Below are 15,152 nucleotides of genomic sequence, written 5' to 3'. Positions count from 1 at the left end.
TCATGTATCAAAATACTAAGAAAAATATTCTGCTTTGGAATTTTAAAATTTAAACCCAATGTTGTCGATTAAAAAAGTAAAAAACTTAAAAAAAATATAAGGATAAAAAATATTTAAAAATATAATTGTTTAAGAAAAACGTTGTTTTATAAGTGATTTGAAACTATGTAAAAAAATATTTTCAAAAAAATTTACACTTTTTGAAATAATGCGTGTTCAATGATAAAATAATCACCCGGTATATGAAATAACAATATTTGAAAATATTTTTAGTGTTGGAGCCGTTGGATTTGCTAATTCCATAATATTTAATTTTGTATAATACATAACTGCTAATTTTTAAAGTACCTTAATTAATATTAGAAATAAAAATATTAACTAAGATTACACTCTTCTTCTTGCTGAAGTCTTTAAACCAATTATCAATTATTTATATGAAAGTATTTCAATAATATTTATGCATATTAAAGACAATTTTTGCTTGTTATTTCTTTTAAATGGAGTATATTATAATTTTTAATTGTAATTTTATCAAACATTTAATTTTAGGGGAGAATGAATCACATCAACAATCTTCGATAAAATTTCATGAAACTTCCACAAATCATGTATCATCAGCATCATTTAGATGGGACACATTTGTTAACTATGGAGAAGTAAGTTATCCATTTTATAATTAATGGTATTCATTACAAAAAATTAAATATTTATTTTAATTGACTGTGTATTAATTTCAGTTGTCAGAGCGTCAAAAATTATTTGCCCAAAAGTCACCTTTAAATTGTTCTCAAGTTATGTATGGGGGCAGTTCTGCACGTTCCAACTTATCAAAAATTTTAGGAAATACTCCTCCAATTCATAGAAAAGCGGTGATTCCAATATCTTCTACAAATAATAGTGAAATTAGAACAACCTCATCTATTCTTCTGGGACATATTTCTACTAAGGTTAGTAAAATAAATAATAATATAAGATAATATAGAATAGTAACAAACAATTGTATTCTCTATAACAGTCTTGTAAAGAATACATTAAAAACAGTATTATACAAATACTATTAGAATATTTATTTTTGCCCCGCTAATAATTGTCAGTTTTGGAATGGTTGTAAATTAAAATGGGTCAATATTTTATTCTGAGGAAAAAACTATTATTTATAACTTTGGTATAATGTGCCTGATTTTTTATATAAAAATTTTGATTATCACAAATGTAAACTATTTTGTCAATGAATAAAAAAATTATTTAGAATACGTTTTCAAATAATTTTTTTTAAATTTATTTAATATAGTATTCAAATTAAAAACAGTATTTACATACATTGATTCAAATACTTCATAAGACTGTTCTATAATCACTTAAACATACTGCTAACAAGAAACTTTATTTTGACTTCAGAATAAGGAAATTGAAGAAAACAAATTTATTATTCAACCTAAAGTGCATCAAAGGCATAAAGCAGATCAAAAAAATGTACCTATTAAAGTAGAATCCACAGTCAAAATTGTTGAAACAACACCTCAGAAAGCGGATAACAAGTCTAGTGAAATCTCGTAAGTAAAACATTTAACTTTATTATTATTGATACTCGTTTAGTTATTGCCAGCCATGTAAAGTATTCTTTCGCCACTTATATGTATAAAACAATTCAGGGACAAGCTAAATTAAAAAAAAAATACCTTTATGGCTATATTTTATCATTTGAAGCTATGGATAAATATAGATTTAAATTAAATTAGTGAATTACCCATAAACATCGATTGCAAAATAGTTCACCGAAAAGTGTTAATCAATGGTGTCAATAACAACAAAATAAATAATAATCATATAATACAGGGGTCTCCAAACCACGGCCCGCGGGCCGTGTCCGGCCTGCGAACAAGTTTTAACCGGCCCGCAGCACCCATAGGACGGTAAATAAAATATAGAAATCTAAAGATATGTGTAATTTATACCAATTATACTTAAATATATTGTAGGCAATATTTTATAAAAAGATTTAAAGTAAACTTATATTTGTGCACCTATATTTTCATAAAATTAAAAATTATATGTGTTAATAAACTTTTGGCCCACTAAGAGCATTTGATATTTTTTGTGGCCCTTGAATAAAAAAGTTTGGAGACCCCTGATCTAATATGTTCTATAGTATGTCTATGAACCAATGAATCATACTTAGTACCTACGATTGATGTGTATTACTTATTATTGCAGATACAGACAGTATACCATCTTTAATCGTACTTATTATATTTTTTTATTATCTTTAAAATAAAATTAATAATCAAAATAATAGAATAGAATTTCCAAAAAAAAAAAAAATATATAAAAATTTAAAATTCAATTAATATACCTAACGTTTTTTTTTTTTTTTGATTTTTCCGATTTTGTTGAATTTACCGGTTTTTAGGAGTAACTGCTCTACTCATTAAAACTTTTAATACTTATAATATAACTAAATACCCAATTTTTATGAACAAATTAATGTAAAAATATTCAAGAAAAAATACAGTACATAATTTACTTTGTTATTATTAAATTGTTTACATTGATTTAAAGCAAAAAAAAGACAATAGTATGTTCCATATTAGTTCTGTGAAATCAAAATGGTGGTTTATTTATGCTTGTATGACAAAAAACTGCATTCTACTGCATCACTTAATAGTGCATATTCAACATTTTCCAATATTTATGGTGAAATATTTTGAAAAATCGTTTTAAATTAATGTACTCACCTTCAATTATTTTAGGAATCTTTCAACAATTTTATCAGATCTTAAACATTGAAAAAAAGATAGATCCCCTCATCCCCCCAACATTGATCGACACTTTCAGTTATAACTTCATGAGTTCTATTTTTAGGAAGAGTATTTGGAATGAATGCCGCTTAACTTCCAAACGTTTTTTGGCAATTATTTATTTATCTAAAACGTGTTTTTGCATGCTTCATATGATTGGACTTTCAGAAAAACTTAATAAAACAATAAAATGTTTTTAAGTTAAAAATATAAAAATAACACTTAAATTATTATTTTTTTGTAAATGTGAGTTTTTTTCCTTAACATTTTGGTGGAATTAGAATATACCTATCATACTTTTCTACTGTTGTGAAGTTATTTTTAAAACTAGATTCGACTGCGAGACTTACACGCATCTATTTTTAAATTTATTTTATATTAATATATTTATCTTCCAATAGTAACTGATTCAGTAAAAAAGTTTTTAATGTACATTTTGACAGTAATATTGAGATATTATTATTTTTTTAGATCAACTTATTCCGGCCGAGTAGATGCAAATACAACAAGAAAACTTCGAGTAAATCTTTCAAAAAAGGGGCTTGGTTTTAAGTCTGATGAACTTGAAATGCCCGCCGAAGTCAATTTGCCTAGGATTTCTCTACCATTGACTGCTTTACCAAATATAAATTTATCAAATACTTTTGCGGAGGATAATGAATTCACATTCAATCAACCATTAACAATAGAACAGTTTAGTTCACAAATTGCAGAAAAAACTTGTAGAAAAAAACATAAAATTACTTTGAAGAAATCACAAAATACTAACACTGAGGTAAATAATATAGATCAATCTAGTACCAAAATTCCAAGTACAAGTTTTAATAATTCTACAAGTGAATCTTTTATTAAAGAATCCAAGAAAGTAGCAATTACAAATAATGATACTGCAATATTGAGAATTGAGAATTCAAATAAAAATGATGATACATTGTCACAATTTAGTAGTGTTGTTGATGATCCTAAAAATTCTCTTAAAACATCATTGCCGTGTTCTGACTCTGAATCAGAAATTACAAAACCTGTAAATATAAATGTTGACAGCTCACCTAAAAAACTAGAAATTATAAATAAAAATCAATTACCACCAGAAAAATCATCAACTGAATTAAAAAAGAAGTGGTCTTGTGATGCTTGTTGGGTTTTAAATGATGCTGATACAATGAAGTGTATTGCATGTCAAACTCCCAAGTCTGAGAAATCCCAAACACCATTATTAAAAGTTATCAAATCAAGTACATGGACTTGTGAAACTTGTTGGGTTCCCAATAAAAATGAAATTGAAGTATGTGTTGCATGTCAAACACAGAAGCCTGGAACTACAAAGAAAACTGTCGTACAAAGTGTTACTTGGACTTGTGATGGATGTTGGGTGAAAAATAAAAGTGATTGTACCACTTGTATTTCTTGTGGGACAGCAAAGCCTGGGTCTGCTCCAGAAGATAAACCTTTGCCTTCAACTCAATTTAAATTTGGATTAAACAATAACACTTTTGAAAATTCTGGCGCTAGTCAGTTCAAATTTGGATTTGATAGTAAAATTGATCAAACGTCTAATAATCAATTTAAATTTGGAAGTGCTGCGCCATTTACAAGTTCTGATAATGGAAAATTAGATACTTCTGCCAGTGAATTTAAATTTGGCATGGTTAACAATAAAACTGATCAACCCCTTAGTACATTTAAATTTGGCACAGATAGTATAACTAGTTCGCCAGTAAAGAAATTTAACGAGGGATCAATTATCAATAATACTGATCATCCCGAAACCCAGTTTAAGTTTGGTTTTGAATCTAAACAAGATCAACAGTTTAAGTTTGGTCAAAGTTCCACAACTAGCAAACCAATTGCACAATTTAAATTTGGTTCAGATAAGATCGAAGCTGAAAACCCTATTCTTCAGAACCCTGTTATTAATAGTAATATAGTTACTCAATCAACAAACGAATTTAAGTCACTAGTAAATAATAAGAAAGAAGAATCTGAAAATTCATTAGAGTTACAAAACAAAAGTAATAAGCGTAAAGTTAATGATGCTAGTGAAAATTCAAGTCCCCAAGTATCTTTTGGATCTGTTGAAACTAACAGTAATAACTCAAATCCATTAATAAATGTTGAACACAAAAATGAAGATCTGTCTAAAGTGAAATTTGTATGGGATAAAAAAATTGAAATTAAGCCAATAGTGCATTTTGGTTCTACTCAGCCTGTTCAATCTGCAATTGAAAAAACAAATCAATTGGTAAATGGTCATTCACATCCTAATGAAACATTAAATGAAGATCAAAAGCCAGGTTTGATTAAGACTTCTCAATTATTCAGTTTTGGTTCTCTGGCAAAACAAGATCAAAATGTGCCCGTTGACCAAAAAAATCATAAAATGTTTACATTTGGATCAGCCATTAGTGATAACAAACCATTTACTTCTTCGATACTGGGTACTAGTAGTTTTCCTAGTACTGCTCCAGTGTTTGGTGCAAGTAATTCAATGTTTGGTAGTGGACCTACTACATCTACTCCAGCAACATTGGGTTCTTCTATACCTCAATTTTCATTTGGTTCATTGGCTCCACAGATTTCCAACAGTTTTTTTTCCAAGCCATCTAATGACAATGATAAAAAACAATTAGCTCAAACTACTAATTCATTCAATTCTACAAATAATGTTGGGTTTTCATTTGGTGCACAATCTCCACCAGTATTTAGTGTTCCCAATACTGGAGGGCTTACAAAAATGTCTGCTACGGTAAAAACCACATAAATATATTTTAACATACTTATATAACATTAAAAAAAAACAATTAATAATTATTTATAGGATGATGATCAGACTAAATGTACATCAAATAATATATTCAATCAGCCCAGTACGAAACAAACTGTTAAATTAGACCCCAACGCACCTATATCCATTAATTTTACTGGTGGAGCAACTACTCAATTTACGTAAGTATTGAACGTTTTGTTTTCATTATTTTTAAATTATTTGAATTTATTTTCTATTGTTAGTGCCAAACCAGAAACAGCTGAGCAACCTCCTAAAAGAAAAATTTTAAAACCAGTTAGAAGGATTCGGTAAAATATGGATTTACTGCTTTGTATATTTTGTAAGTTACATTGTTTTTATTCTGTAACAAAGTTTAAATGTAATACTAAAATTGTTCAATGTTTGAACTGGTTCTTGTCATTATATTTGTATAATTATATTCTGTGGTTAACAATAGCTTAATTAAAAACAGGTTGAGGTCAATAATATTTTTTAGACAGATAAACAATTATTATTTGGATATTCAATTAAATTTGACAACATATTTGATGGCGCACAGAATTTGAGGATATGTTAATAACATATTAATAAATTAGTTTTTTAATTTTAGTTAAAACTTTTTGCGTCATAATATATATTAACTTTATACACCAAACTCTTAAATGACTTCTTTTTTAATATTATTTTGGTGAAAAAAAATAAGTCTTATCTACTATTGCCTTAATCTTTTATATTTTGAATTGTGAAACCTATTTTTTCAAAATCTTATCATCAAATAATTGTAAGCATTTGGTTCCAGCTGTTAATTTTTACCTGATTTCACTAAAAATTTATTTTTAGAAAAAAGTTTAATACAACCCACACCAGACCTAATTAAACTTTATTCTTTAATGTATTTTATACAATTTAGAATAATACACTAACGTTTTATATCTTAAAAATTATGTACATAATAATAAATGTTCTGTATTTTGTATTTTTGTAAGTTATTTTATGTTCATTTTCATTTCATCTAATAAATTATAGGTATGTAAAAATTATTTATTACAAAAAAAATCAAATATCAATAACTCAACAACTAAAATACTAGTATTTACTTCTTGCTGTGCGCCACCTTTTCACTTCTATAAACTTATTCAAACCGTTTATAAGATAATATATATTTTATTTTAGTTGATTTAATTCATTGATACATTTTAACATATTTTGTTGTTTAATATTTGCTTTGTGTTAAAAACATGTAATGTGTATATTTTTTAACGGTTTAAAAATTATATTAAAAATAATTAAATGAATGTACAACTCTTTTGTTTTAGTGAGTTTAATTAATTTGATTATCATTTATGGGCTACTATGTGCCATTCTATTGTTATGATAAAAAACAATTATAAGTGTTATTATTTAATAACTCGTGGTATACAGAACACAACATTGTTTATTGAATGTCGTATATTATAAATGTTAAATAATGTTTTTTTTTTTTTAGTGGTTATATTTTTGTTTTTAAGTGTAATATTCTGAGTCTGACCCAGGGAATTTCTATTGGCAACAGAAGTGTGGTTATAATACTGTATGAAATATACTCAAATGATCCCCTATTTTTATTTCAAAAAATAATTCCTAAATATTATACAGGTATTATATTTTATTTTTGTATAGTAAAATGTAAAAAAGTAACTATTACATTACTAGTTAAAAGTTAGCCAAATGGCTTTGATGTCTGTGATATTCTTGTGGGTCAGGCTATGTTCGATAATAATTATCGAAAACTGTAGCAGGCTCACTCCTTTGAAAAAAATGTATTTTTAATTTAAAAACTTAAATATACATTTAATATGTTAATATGTTATAAAAAGAAATAAAATAAATGATATTTTAGAACTTTTTTAAATTTCAGAATGTTTATTTCCATTTACATAGTTATGCATCAGTAAGTAGTTATTATATTGTTGTCTTTTTTTATATATATACATTTTGTTGTAAAGTGTTGCTGATTTAATATTTTGTAAACCAATAGATGGAAATAAACAAATTTGACTGTGATGTAAGGATATAATTTATTTTTATCCAAGTGAATAATTTTAGGAGTAAGGCTGCTAATTTGAGCTTCATGTAGACTATTTTTCTTTATAAAGTGTACAGTCTTTTAGTTAACATAAGTGTAATTTAAGTCTTTATAAATTTAATTTTACAATAGTTTGCATTACATTTCTTTAAAAATTGTAATTTAGGTATGATGCATAATAAAATTATATGTTTTGTTTATTTTTTAAACATTCATTCATTTATTTTAGTATATAACATCCTATAACTGTATCATATTTCAGTGTCTTTCAATTTTAAGGCTGATTGTGTAAGTCATATTTTGAAAATTAGACAACCAAAGGTGGGAATTTTTAAAACTTGAAAAATATTGATATTCTAGGCCATTCTTAATTGCTTAATATGCGGCCTTTTTATATAATACAAAATACTGAATTAATTGTTTTTAATATTACCCATAAATCATAGTTACATCTTATCTAGTTACCATTACAGATTCGAATATTTGCAAGTGAATTTCATTTTATGCTAATTTAAAAGACATCAATTCAATAATTGCTTTTTACCTTACAACTTGAAAGTAAATTTAAATGTATATTTAACTATATTGTCTTTTTTAGATGTATTTTGTCTTTTCTTAGTTTTTCTATCAAAAGAATTTTAAGTACAATATATAAGTTTATAAAACAATATAATTTAAATATAGAAACATATGTTGTATTGTATCAAAAATTATATCTATACATAATAGATATTAATTTAATTTTCCAATGCATTATGCCAAACATCGTTATTAGGTATTTAAAAATAATTATAAAATAATATCTAAACTATAGAAAATTCTAAAATGTTTTTTAATAATTGGCTTGCAAATGTCATAGGTATTTTATTTTTGGGTTACCAAAATTAACGTATGAAAACAATTTGTTGTACGGTTTTTTCTTTCTACACTTATGATCTGGCCCATCTTGATGAATATTGAGACTATGTTCAAAATGTTCTTGCGAGTCCTGTTTTGTTTAGTGGGTGTTAAATGTTACTTTGAGGCCTCAGTAACTGTCCCATTAAACCTATCAATAAATCTCAATCATAAGATGAAATTCATGAATGTATGAATTATGGAACCAATAATTTATTTTTGCAATTATGCATAGCTTGAACCATCTTACTTTACTCTGATATCTTCATCAATACTTAAGTAAAAAAATAATTATATAATCTAATAGGTACTTAATAAATAACCTATTTTGATTTCAAAAATATGTCCATTTTAATTTAATCTGAAAGTACTGTGTACCTGGCCGGTTCACTACAATACTTTTTTAGCTAGGTACCTACTGACTATTGTATATATATACGTTTATGGCTTCAAGACTTTATGGTTAAACTTTAAAAAAGTATAGGTTTATTACTATATTAAATATTAATTACCAACCTAGTGCTCCATTATTGTTTCCCAGTGTTTTACCTTGATGGTATGTCAATACTAAACAATACCGATGGAAAATTTATACTTTAGGTACATAATTTGACTCGTGCATAAATATAATAAAATACTAGACAATCCTAACAAAATTACATTGTATTAAAATTTAGTAAATTCCTTACGACCGGAAAGATTCTTCATGAAATAATTTTTCTTCAATAAAGGCGTAAATAAGGCATTGACTTAAAATATTTGTTTAGTATTGTGGAAACGTGGGTCAATAAAACAATAGGTATAACAATATTACTTGATGTTATAATTTCCATTTTTAAATAAATGATGATAATAGAGAATAACTATTAATACTTAATATACTTATCTTCTTGTGTCATAAACTAATTAGACTTTAAAGCCCAGAATAAATGTAATAAAAGAAAAATAAATTTTAAGATTTCATTAATTCTGTGCTTTTGCCATAGTTTATAGGTATATTATTAGACCGTAGGCCAAGTATTAGCCTAAAAGAGCTACAAATGATAATTGGAGACTGGAAATCTTAAGCCCTAATTAAGAATCTTATTTAGTTATATAGGTACATCCATATAGGGCTTGGATTTTATAGCACTAAAAAAAACTGAAATATGTGCTATAATATGAACAAAAAAATGTAATAAGCCCTATAATGCCTAAAGACATGAAAAATAGCAAAAATGAAAATTTATCTGTTTACAATATTTGGAAAAACTTATATAATTTCGTCTCCAGCTGTCTAGCTATAATTTCTAGTTTCAAGCCTAAGTTTTTTATTAAAATATTAAGGTACCTACCTGTTGAGCCTTGGTCCCAAGATCTAAGACTGTTGCATTTGCATATAATATTATTTTAGTCCGTACGCTTTGTAGTTTTTAGCGCATTTCACGAAATACAAATTGACAAATGCACAGTGTTCAATACTTGATACTTGTTGATGTACATACGGGAACGGGAAGCTCTGTTGTGGTTGAAAACATACATACGTAGTAGTGCTACACCACTACATTTCAATGCATTTTTCTATCCAACCCCTTACTGGTATTATACAAAAAAAAAAAACAATACAAATTATTTGATGTCAAATAATATGAATTAAATTACCACCATAGATTTACATGAGAATATGCGTATTACAGTCGCATGGAAGTATAGAAATAAAATTAAACACAATAGGTAGGTATATTATAATATAATATTATTTATTTAATATTTATGCCTTTAATTTTGTATTCTTTGTATTTATTTTAATACATAGTAGGTAGGTATACCTAATTGTATTACCCATATTTTACTTTTAATCATGATATTATATACCTCGGGGTATGCAGTATCATGCAGTAATATTCATTATATTTTAAAACTGTTTCAATAAAGTAATATTGTCTTTATAAGTTAATTATCTTTATTATTGTTGTGTAAAAAATAACACAAAATATGTGAATTACCTAGTTATTATTTCTTTGTGTAACTTGGAAGCATATATTATAGACATATAAACTCAATCAATGTCGATGAGACTTCGTTTAAAACAACCTAAAGGAAAGTACCTCGTCCCAACCCCTTCAAATTTGACATTCTTACAAGGAGTGTTGAAGACATATCACATAGCCAAGGCACAAATAGGGACAACAAAGTAATCTCCTTAAAAAATGTATGCAAGAACTATTATAATAATCTGCACACAATATTACCAGCAAGCATTTAAAACAAAAAAACATGGACTAAACACCAGTTGTGCCAATTATTTATACATTGTATAATCCATAATTCATAAACACTATTGATCTTCTTTATCGTAAAATGGGGTAGGTAGGTACCTACCTAACTTCGGACCACGATTTAAGACTTACGGGGTTAATTCGGACAAAATAGTTTTTAAATTATACCTATATTGAATCTTTGTGATAAGGGAATTGATAAATTTAAATATTCTTACAAAATATTGTAGGTACTTAGATGCCTATAGGTATACCTACATCACATTGTATTTTATTTGAATCCTGGTAGTCGAGTTTTGGACACGTAGGTACAAAAGTACCTACATAACTTGTAATTCGTATGTATTGTGATTAAATTAGCAAAGAAATATAACTTCCCCAACACTGTGTCTTGGGGCACCGACAGGAGAATTCATTATACTTAGTAGTTTGTATGTACATTATATGTCTATAAGCTTGTCACTTGTCAGTTGTGGGCTAGTTTGTAATTTGTATGGCTAAATTTGGTATCTACCTATGTGACCAACAACTTAAATAGATATTGCAGATTACTAAGATTTCTGTAAAAGAACACATGATTTATCAATAGACGTTTGACCTTACAGGCAATGCTCGAATTGTGGTGGTGCGCAGGGGGGTGGAGCTCTCCTACTATTTTTATTTTTTTTTTTGCGTACCCCTACTATTTTTTGTATGGTTTGTGTTGAATAATTGCGCCCTCGGAACGCAGTTTTTAAATCGTTAGATTGAGCTCCTCTACTTATTTTTTCCCAATTCGAGCACTGCTTACAGGTACCTACTGAGTAGAAATATAAGTTCTATGAATTTATCATATTAAATAATATATTGATATCTATTCATCTATGGGAATCGCGATATTAATGATTCTAATAATTTCAGTGAACAAAAAAAAAATAAACCACCATAGACGGACACTGGACAGTTCGTTAAGCCTTAGGCAGTAGGTATACCAGTAGGTATATTATAATATATATATTATAATATAAGTTATAACTCAAACTCGCACAAGTTCAGAGCGAGATTTTGACGGATATGAAAATATAGCTGTTTCTTGGGCGGAGGCACATACTACAAGTCGTCATTCTATATATAGATATGGTATACAATGGCGTAGTCAAGGGGTGATGTGGGGGTCAGACCCCCCCCTATTAGCTTTTTATAACCTTAGAAAAACGTTTTGAGAGGTTGGGGGATTTTCCATTTTTCCACTCCCATTTAGCCATCAGCTATGTCGTATTCTTTTTTTTAACCCCCTTTCAGAAATCATGTCTACGCCACTGATGGTGTATAATAGAGCTAGGTTTCACCAGAAGGGTCGATATAGTTACGTGTAAGTTTGTTTTTATATTATTTTAGGGCTTATATTTACTTTATAGTTTATACTGTTTATAGTGTTAGAAAAAATATTTATTGCCACGGACAATATGTTAAGTGTTGACCCGGCAACAGTGGCTAACCCAGGGGGGGTGGACCCCGGGTCCGGACCCCCTCCCCCTTGGCTTATGTCATAGTTTTATTTTTATTTTTAAAAGTTTCCGTAAAATGTTCATCGAAATATATTGATTCGTTTGATTATTACTTATTAATTATTAGATTAGATTTGGACATTAGGTATTTTGTTGATAACACGTCGAATCCGGTAATAATTAATTAATTGACATACATTGTAAATATAAATTTAAAAAAGGTGCAGGGCAAGTGGATGTCGCTATGCTGTACAGTAGGTTACTAGTGGGCCACTGTATAACGGATGGTATTAAATTTGAATTCAATGATTTAATATCATTGTATAAGAAAAACGATTCTGAGCGGAGACGGTATGTCGGTCTAGGTATAAGCAGTGGTGTATTGGTACGGGTACGCGGGTATACGCCGTATACCCATCAGAAGATTTTCGATTTTCGGCGTATACCCAAGGTAAAATCTTATTTTACGGGTATACGCTTTCAAAATAACCAGAAAACCAAATAAGATTTAAAATTTATTTAATATTTCATATAGGAAAAAAACGTTATTCGTTATTATATGTATTAATGAATTACTTATCAATTGAGGTAGGTATTGAATATAAGTTATATAACAATATGCGTCGTGTTTAATGTATTTTAAGACTTTAAGTTCAATTTAGTAAACCCAATATTGAATACAAAAAATCTATGTGGAAAATTCTATAGATTGTACCTATAATAATAATGTTATTATTATTTTAATTTTTTTGACATTCGAATTGATTTTGTTTTATTTTCTATTGTTACATTATAGAAAAATTAATAAAATAATGTTAAAAACTATGTACTAATTGAACTGCAATAACGATATATAATATATACGATGATATAATTTGATCGTTTAGGTTACGTACATATTTTATTGGTGCGTATACCCATAAATATATTTACCAATACACCACTGGGTATAAGGCATATTATATACTTATATCTATTGTAATATACACAGGAATATCACAATATCCATTAGGTAGGTACTAAGTACTTATAACGCGTTATACATCAACAACAAACCGTGATACTATCATAGATATATAATAGTACCTATACTTTAGAAGTTTCAAGTACCCACGAGTAATATTATACAATCACAACAAAATAACTAAAATAGTTATTCTCGGTTTTTTAACATGTAATTTCGTCCAAATTCGAACTTAAAATGACTATAAAAATAAACTGTGCTTATGTATTTTTTAGATTTTTTGGTTTCAGAATTAACTACTTACCTACGTGGAATCTTGTTTTAAATTTTCAATTCTTAGGTATAAAAGTTGAACATTTTATGAATTTTTAACTACAAAATAATTATTCAATTTTAAATATATTTCAACTGCTATTGTAACAATATATCAGGAGCATTGTATTAAATTTTTACACTTTTTGGCCCTACAGATAAAACTTTATTGATATTTATAGAAAAAAAAACTAAAAAAAATTAAAACTGACCATATCTGTAAACAGCTCAAAAAGAGTCAAATTATTTTAAAAATTTTATCGTATATAGAAAATGCTAAAATAAACATTCAGTGAAATTTTCAAATATCTACAGTCATTCGTTTTTTAATTACAATAAAATAAGAAAATCGTCACATGAGAAATCGAGCGTATATCAAATGTTGTAAAAATATGAATTTCAAACGCTCATAAAAATTTAATTTGACTTTCTTGTAGACATTTTTTTTTTTACAAAAGTAGACAAAATTATGTGGAATCTTGTAATACATTTTTAAATCTTAGATTTGAAAAGAAAAATATTTACGAATTCTTAACTCAAAATAATTTACAAATTTTCGTTAATTTTACATATTTTGTCAATTTTTGAACTTTAAATGCTAATAAAAAAAAACTGTGACTAAGGATTTTTAATATTTTTCAAATGTCATTGTAACAATATGTCAATATAGTAGGGGAGCCATGTATTAAATTTTCAAGTATTTTTACTCGACAAATAAAGTTTTATTGACATTTATAGGACAAAACTCAATGTTGCGATACCGGTCACCTATGTGGCTATGTAAAACTGCAGGATACAGATGCTGCAATAATGAACCTGGTGGTAACCACGAACATGGTCAAACCTATATAAGAGGAAACGTACTAAAAAATTGTGCTGCGCGTAGTTCCGAGCAATTTTTGTTGTGCCATTGTAGATGCTGCTATATGTGTATATAGTTAATATACCGTATATAGGTATAATCTACAACAATTATTTCCATGCTCTGTCGAAGGTGTATCATGTATGATATGTATAAAATGTATACAATTTTTGAAATAACTGTACAAAATTTAGTAAAATGAAATGTTCAAATAATAATTTATATCAGCTACACATTATTAAATTATTTATGTATAAGAGGTATATTATTATGTATAAGTTAAACTTTTGATAAATATTCCTGTATATGTAAAAATATTTGAAATAATTATAGATACCTACTGTAAATTGTATTAATTTAGCACAAATATATATTTTCGTTGAATAATTCAATTGGTTTCTTTTTTTTATAAATACCTATTATAAGTAAATGCCAAAACGTTATGTAAAATTAATTTATAACTTGTGAAAATATTGTGAATAGTTATTTCGGTTTTTTTGTAACTGCTTTGAAAAAAATTTACATGAGTGACCTGAAATTGAATTTAAGCTTTTTGACCGAAGAACAAAAAATGTTATTTTTTGACTTAATAATATTAATATTTTTTAAGTTCCATTAAATAAACTTATACGAAATTTTGTATCAAATTTTCAAGTCTAAGGTGGTTAAAGTTAAAATATCTTGCAAATTTTTGTAAATTTTATGAATTTTGTAAAAATTTTAAATTTAAACGCTATCCAAA

General features: G+C 27.0%; 1 protein-coding gene across 3 annotated transcripts in view; it reads left to right on the top strand.

Annotated features, from left to right (window-relative positions):
- Window positions 1-14,375, top strand: part of LOC100168970 (nuclear pore complex protein Nup153) — a 19,855-nt gene extending 5,480 nt beyond the window's left edge. For 2 of the 3 annotated variants that reach the window (XM_003244207.4, XM_001948516.5), the window contains 6 exons: window positions 550-656; window positions 738-947; window positions 1,399-1,553; window positions 3,270-5,544; window positions 5,617-5,744; window positions 5,808-7,839. In XM_003244207.4, the coding sequence (XP_003244255.1) occupies window positions 550-656; window positions 738-947; window positions 1,399-1,553; window positions 3,270-5,544; window positions 5,617-5,744; window positions 5,808-5,877 (2,945 nt within the window). In that variant the 3' untranslated portion in view covers window positions 5,878-7,839. Of the gene's footprint in view, window positions 1-549; window positions 657-737; window positions 948-1,398; window positions 1,554-3,269; window positions 5,545-5,616; window positions 5,745-5,807; window positions 7,840-14,286 lie in introns of those variants that run through there. The other variant, XM_016804048.2, reaches the window with a different exon arrangement.
- The last annotated feature ends 777 nt before the right edge of the window (window positions 14,376-15,152 follow it).

The sequence above is a fragment of the Acyrthosiphon pisum genome, chromosome A1, assembly GCF_005508785.2.
Source record: "Acyrthosiphon pisum isolate AL4f chromosome A1, pea_aphid_22Mar2018_4r6ur, whole genome shotgun sequence".
Classification (NCBI taxonomy): Eukaryota; Metazoa; Arthropoda; class Insecta; order Hemiptera; family Aphididae; genus Acyrthosiphon; species Acyrthosiphon pisum.
This window is presented reverse-complemented; position numbering and strand designations above follow the sequence as displayed.